The 7,526-nt window shown below is 40.3% G+C and overlaps 1 protein-coding gene across 1 annotated transcript; it reads left to right on the top strand.

Moving 5' to 3' along the window:
- The first annotated feature begins 422 nt into the window (after positions 1-422).
- LOC114465094 (interferon regulatory factor 2-binding protein 2-B-like) lies at positions 423-6,059 on the top strand. Its single transcript, XM_028449876.1, has 2 exons — positions 423-1,305; positions 3,965-6,059. The coding sequence occupies exons 1-2, from the start codon at positions 579-581 to the stop codon at positions 4,696-4,698; spliced, it is 1,461 nt and encodes a 486-aa protein (XP_028305677.1). The 5' UTR covers positions 423-578; the 3' UTR covers positions 4,699-6,059.
- The last annotated feature ends 1,467 nt before the right edge of the window (positions 6,060-7,526 follow it).

The raw sequence follows: 7,526 nt of genomic DNA on the forward strand, positions 1-7,526 counted from the left end.
TTACTTTGTTTAATAAAAGTGGAGTAGCAACATTTTCTACACAAGGCAGCATCAGCGATTTCCATTTGTTTTTAAAGTACCAAACACATAAAATACTACTTTAAGCAGTATTTGAACTCCTCGTTTCCCAATTTTGACAATCATATCCTTTACAAGATAAAACATTACAGCTTTGGTTACATTAGTCCTGGGTGATATGGATTAATTAATATTCATAGATGCTTTTTTTGGTTATTTTTTGCAGACATTACATTTAATGTGCATTTATATTAATAAGACACGATGAACATTTTTTAGCAATTAATATTCATATATCAATATTTTTCCTCAAAATGGTGATAGGCGATATAAACATTGATTTTTATCGAGTTGAGTGTTGACGTCACGGGCTACGTTGAGAGTTCCTGCACTGTAGTTGTAAACGTTGATCATACTCACCAGGCTTCAGACGCGCCATGACGGCTCAGACAATGACGTTGTTTCCTTTCAGCGTGAATCTGCAGCTATTTGATTAGAATAACACCATTCATCTACTGTGTGTGGCTCAAACGGGGAGTTCCGCGTGCTTTATATACAACATGTCCTCGTCAGCCAGAAGGCAGACCTGCTATTTATGTGATCTGCCCCGCATGCCGTGGGCTATTATTTGGGATTTTACAGAGTCTGTGTGTCGTGGATGTGTCAACTACGAAGGGACCGATCGGATCGAGTTTGTTATTGAAACTGCTCGACAGCTTAAGAGAGCACATGGTTTTCATGGTTGTCGCTCTTCGGGCATGGCAAAGCAGGACGCCGGGAGGGAGATTAACCACTCGGCTGGAGATCCGGGTTGCCGAGTGCCTCAGCCCCTGGAACGTTACCCGCTGTCTGAGCGGCCTGTCAGTCTCGGATCGGAGTACCAGGCGGTAGGGCAGGCGGACGGTCTCCCAATGCCGAACGGCTTTCCTAAACTAGACGACCCCCCGGAGCTGAACCAACAAAGCCCGAACACCCGCAGGAGTTGCACGGTTCCTCAAAACCTTGTGGCTTTAGTGAACGGAGCTATTCCGGGCATAAACCCGCTCAACGGCTGCCCGGCCACGTTGAGTCTGATGGATCACGGCAAAGGCCCGGAGGATTTTAAAGACAAACGGACAGACAACCAGTCGGACATACCGGACAGTCAGACGAAGGAGTGGATAGGAAAAGCTAAAATGGTCAGAGATCTCGTGTCAAGGCACACTTTCGACTCCAGGTTTAGGAAGGAGCACAATGTCATGCAGCGGATGATGGCGTACGAGGCGAGCGCTCTTTATTCAAAAACAGGTAGGACGAGGGTTGCTAATCGTCCCTTAAACTACCTGCCTTTTATTGAACTGATAAGGACGCACGGGTAGAACTAAGCGATATAGACCAAAACTATTTTTTCTCAAAATAGCGATATAATTCTCGATATTTTTAACCCAATAAAGTCTCGCCATAAATACAATTCTATGTGTAATTGGCTGATGGAAAAATGCCACACAGGCACATTTAGGAAGAAACAACTGCTGCCACTTTTGGCTTTTTCTCTGATAAGGGACAGCATGTGTGTGTGAGTTCTGTAGTGTGGCTTATTTAAGGGAAGGTTGTAGAAAACTTAGGAAGTACTCAGCAATCCATCTTACTGTGCTTTTCATGCTGTTCGGAGAAGTAGCGAAAGCAGCGACTCCATAAATCAGCATTTTAAATTAAAAAAGCTATGAAATAAAAATAGATCCATATAGTATATCATTTTCTATATCGCCAAAACAGAAATTGTGATATATCTCAACTCTTGATATATTGCCCAGGAGGTCCTTTGTTTAATTGAAAATTAAATGTATCTATCCAAAATAGACTGTCCATATCTACAGACCCTTTCCAAAATATTTGAATATCATGGAAAAGTTGTTTAATTTCCATAATTCCACTCAAAAAGTTAAACTTTCATAGATTATAGATTGAGGGCCCACATTTTAAATGATTTTGAGTATTTATTTGTTTATTTCTACATAATTTGAGCTTCCAGCTCATAAAACCCACGAAAACATGATTTCAAAAAATTTGAATTTTGTGAAGAAATCACCATTTACTTTTCAGTTTTTGCAGAAAAAAAAGAGAAGGAGGACTGGACTGTTGGCCAGTGGTCCAAGGTCCTCTTTTCTGATGAAAGTAAAGTGTGCCTTTCATTCGGGAATCAAGGTCTAAGGGTTTGCACATTGCACCCAAAATCATGACTGAGTATGGATATTTCACACTGGACCTCAAGCAGCTTGGGTTCTGTTCCTCACCTGTCTTCCTCCAAACCCTTGGATCTTGATTCCCGTATGAAAGGCACACTTTACTTTCATCAGAAAAGAAGAAATTAGACCACTAGCCAGCAATCCAGTCCTTCTTCTCCTCTTTATTTTGTTTTTTGCAAAAACTGAAAAGTAAATGATGATTTCTTCACAAAATTAAAAATTTTTTAATCCTGTTTTCGTGGATTCTATGAGCTGGAAGCCCAAATTATGTAAAAATAAACAAATAAGCACTTTAAATTGTGGGCCCTGAATCTATAATTTATGAAAATTTAACTTTTTGAATGGAATTGTGGAAATTAAACAACTTTTCCTTGATATTCTAATTTTTTGGAAAGGGTCTGTATACCAATGACCAATATGGTATGAAGGAAAAGAGCAACTTTGTGACAACAGCGTCAGACTAAAATAGCAGGGTGAAAAACAGAGGATTTAAATATACAGTGTATGTATGTATATATATATATATATTTCCTTTAAAGATAAAGACACTGGATTTAATTATTGTAAGTATTTTTTTATTTATTGAATAAGTGAAAACAAATTTTCGTATTGGGAATAAAGTGCAACTGCAAAACTTTAACAAAGAATGTTAAGACCCCTGTGGGATTTATGAAATAACAACCTGCCCAACCATAAATGAATCCCTCAGCATTTTTAAAAAGAGAACCTTGCATTAAAAAAAAAACCCACTCAAAATTCACATTGAAAAAAGAAGAGGTTGTAGTGGGGGTCTATCACATTAAACATGTTTGAAACTTGTTTTTCAACAGTTTGTAAAGGATTGTAGGAACCACATCTTTAGCTCCACATCTGTAATCCTTTTCCACGTCGCTCTGGTTTTTCCATTGACTTTTTTTAAAAACTCAGTCAATAAATTTTCCAATTTCAATTTTATACTGATTAATCGTGCAGTCTTAATATACCCTGTATACATAAGTCAACAGTTTTTAAATCTTACAGTGAATAGCTACTATATTTCTACAACAAGAGCAGTTCTCAACTTGTGGGTCAGGCTCAGAATTGGGTCACTGGCAAAAAGCAATAGAAACCCGAAAACCTTTTGCTTGCATTGCAACGTCTCACTTCACACTTCTAAAAGTATATAAAAGTTTGTTATTAAAAAGTTATTTTTTTTTTCTTTTTAACTTACACATTTTGATTATATTGTTTGATTTGAAAAACTGCACTTAATCAGAACTTCAGTAAAATAAGTGTTGACTGTTATGATAGTTTGACTATTCCGTGTTTTTTTTTTGCCCTGGCATGATATTCTGTATTTTCTCAGTCATAAATTAAGTTGTTGTTGTTTTGTTGTTTTTGTGTGTGTGGCTCATTATTTGAAGGTGATGTTAGTTTAGAATCACTGTATCATCACTGATGTTTGTTATTTATCTTTTGAAGAGTTGGCAATTTCATCCTCACTTTCACCATGCAAAATCAGAAATTAAGAAGCACAAAAATGTAGTGGCAACATTTTGAAGGGTGCTGCCATGTGCCCAGCAGTGCCACACTGCTCAGTGTTTTGAGTGCTGCGAAGCTACAAACAACAGCCATGTAAAACAGATATGGCTGCATAAAAACTTAAAAAACCTACAAGAATTTTCTGTTCTCATTGTTGTGGGTTTGCCCTGCTTAAAATATTCTTTTCTGCTCTGTCTCAGACAAGGGCAAGCACCAACGCCAAGGGAAAAGAAAGGCCTCCCCAGACCCAGATGGAGAGGGTTCTGCCCCCAAGATCAATGGCAATGAGGGCCAGCTGTGGCTCCCCTCACACTCTGAGGTCCTTAAAATGTCTTCAGGTGCCTTACCCAGCTTTGCCACCACTCCACCTTCTACGCTCTCTCCCCATTCTTGCACTACACCTCCAGAGGCAGTCCCAGCACAGAATGGCCAATCCTCGATGGCTACACTAATCCTTGCTGCAGACAATGCAGGAAGCACAGGCTCACTTAAAGATGGTAACCAAGTACACTCCACAACAGCAGGCACACGGCTGAACAGTAGCAGTCCACGGCCACCCTCCCCGACCTCCCAGAAGAGGCTGCTTCAGCGAGAGGATCCTCATCCTGGCAGCATTGACCCCGATGCGCCTTTGCCACACAACATTCCAAACTCATCTGTGCCCCCCAGCAATGTGCCACTGTGTTGTACGCTTTGCCGCGAGCAGCTGGAAGACACTCATTTTGTCCAGTGTCCGTCGGTTCCATACCACAAGTTCTGTTTTCCTTGTTCCCGGGAAAGTATCAAGCAGCAGGGTGCCACTGGGGAGGTGTACTGCCCCAGTGGGGAGCGGTGTTCACTGGTAGGCTCTAATGTGCCCTGGGCATTCATGCAAGGGGAAATTGCTACCATCTTGGCAGGGGACATAAAAGTTAAAAAAGAGTGTGACTCTTGAAAGGTTGGATTTTTTTTTTTTTAAATGATCTTCTGTGGTAACCCATCAGACTGAGCCTTATAAGTATAGCTGCAGTCAATACATCTGTACATAATGGTTTCAAATGAAGTGTGGAAGGATTTTGTCCATCGACTATCTTGTTTCTATGATTTTTGACAACATCTGATAATAATCAGACTGTCGAGTCATACTTTTTGTAAATCCACTTATGTAAACTAGTTTTGGAGACAATTCTTGTCAAACAGAAAATGTGAGCACTTGAGAAAAATATACACAATAAAAGGCAAAGAAAAAAGCTTTTGACTTCTACACATATCTATTTCTATATCTACTGTATTTGACACGTTTAAGAAAAAATAAACATGCCAAATTGAGTTTCAAACAAATTAGACCTACAGTTTTTTTTTTTTTTTTTTTTTTTAAGTTTCCATAATATCTGAGCAAAGAGTTATTTAAAGAGACTCAATCTGAGAATAAATTAACCATGATGTCTCTGTGCACTGGTTTTTAGGGATGAGTAGGTGGAACAAAAGAAAGAGGTTTGCAGGAAAGGAAATCTGGGAGTGGTTGAAACTGAGGCTTGAAGTCCGTTGCAAAAATGTACAATAGAAAGTTTGGGTAGGCTTTAGTGCACCGACTGTTGAGGGCTGTTGTCCTGTGAACTCAGAGAGATAAACTGAAACTAAGAATAGACGCCTGTCGAAATTAAACATGAAATCTGGTGAAGTGTCTGATCGGATAACAGCTCTTATTACATCAAATGACAGCTTAATGTGTGAAGAAACTCTTTTCATTGTAGACTTGGATTTTCATTGTGTCCTGTGTAAACTGGGCTAACACACATGTCAAATAGACAGCTGAACTTCTCTTCAGCCCTGGCAGCAAATCCTAGCAGCAGCCCTTACTGACTGAACTGATCCTATTAATACTATGGATTAATGTGAGTTCAAAGATTATTGTCTGCTAAGATTGTAGGTGACAACTGTTGAGTTAGCCCTTCAGGGCCTCAAGTTGATCACATACCAAAGTGCTTCAAAGTATTTTTTGGCAGTTTCACCAGACAAAGTTACAACAAGCTATTATTGCATCACAGTGAACAATATATATATATATATATATATATATATATATATATGTATTTTGGCTAGTTTCTACTTCAGAGGGAGATAATGCTCGGAATACAGCTGCTTTTGATAAAATGATTTCGTAGCATGTTACGCACCTCACACCAATGGTAAAGAGGCATCATTTGGTGACGTGCTGACGTATCGATCATTTCCTGTTTACGCTCTACCGCTACTTGCAGCGCTCTACTACTGTGTTCTGCTAACTCTAATCAAACTTGTTGTCATTGATATTTTAGCCTTGAAAACACTTGTTTTAATTTTTTACCGTAGAGTTAAACGTACAAAGGTTAAGTAAAAAGCAATCTCGCCTCTTATAGTCAGTGTAATCTCCTTCAAACTTCCTTTTGTCCTTAGCTTAGCTTAAATTTAGCACCTATGGCTTCTCTCTCCTCCCCTCCGCTCTCCTGCCCGGTGTGTCAGATGTTTAGTTACTCCTCGTCCTCCTTTAGGGACAATGGTAGTTGCATAAAGTGTAGCGTACTGTTAGATATGGAGGCGAGGATCAACAATCTGGAGAAGCGGTTCCGCACCCCTGATACCAAAACCGAAGCTAGCAAGCAGGACCTAGCCGGTGCGGACCGTGCTAGCTCTAGCTTAGCCTCCCCCCCGGCCAGCAATGAGTGGGTTACTGTCCGTGGTAAGCATAGTCGAAGGTCAAAAAGCCGCTCGGGACACCACCATGTTCACGTCTCAAACAGGTTCTCCCCCCTCTGTGAGGACAACACACTCACCGGGGAACAAACTCTGATAATTGGCGACTCCATAGTGAGAAACGTGAAGCTAGCGAAGTCAGCGGGCATCGTGAGGTGCATCCCAGGGGCCAGAGCGGGCGACATAGAATCAAATCTAAAGTTGCTGGCAAAGAGTAATCGTAAGTTTGATAGGATAGTCCTCCATGTCGGCACTAATGACTCCCGACGTCGTCAGTCGGAAGCAACCAAAGTGAACATTGAATCAGTTTGTGCTTATGCTAAAACAATGTCGGACTCCGTAATTTTCTCTGGTCCCTTACCAAATCTGACCAGTGATGACATGTATAGCCGCATGTCATCATTTAACCGCTGGCTATCGAGGTGGTGCCCAGAAAACAAGGTGGGCTTCATTGATAATTGGAGATCCTTCTGGGGAAAACCGAACCTGATAGGAAGAGATGGAATCCACCCTACTTTGGAGGGAGCATCTCTACTATCAGAAAACATGGCACAGTCACTGTTATGACATCTCATGAATGAGACCATGTTACAGAGGTGGAGTCCTCCACGCCCCTCTGCGCTTGCCTTAGGACAGTTTCCCTCCCATTGCTATTATGATAGCTGTGTTCATCGTCATGGCAACTGTTGTGATGGTGGTGAATATTATTTTATGGAGACGGTGTCTGTCCCTCGACCCATATTTCACAATGATTTTAACATAAAATCAAATAAAAGAGCTATCAATTATAAAAATCTGAAAAAAATTAAAATCTCAAATATAGCAACACCAAAACATAAAACCATTAGATGTGCTCTATTAAATATTAGATCACTGAGATCCAAATCTCTACTAGTAAATGACCTTATCTCAGAAAATAACTTTGATTTATTCTGTTTAACTGAAACATGGCTGTATCAAGATGAATATGTTAGTTTAAATGAAGCCACTCCTCCCAGTCATTTAAATACTCATTTGCCACGAGACATAGGCCGTGGAGGTGGTGTAGCA

Source organism: Gouania willdenowi, chromosome 1, assembly GCF_900634775.1.
Source record: "Gouania willdenowi chromosome 1, fGouWil2.1, whole genome shotgun sequence".
Taxonomy (NCBI): Eukaryota; Metazoa; Chordata; class Actinopteri; order Blenniiformes; family Gobiesocidae; genus Gouania; species Gouania willdenowi.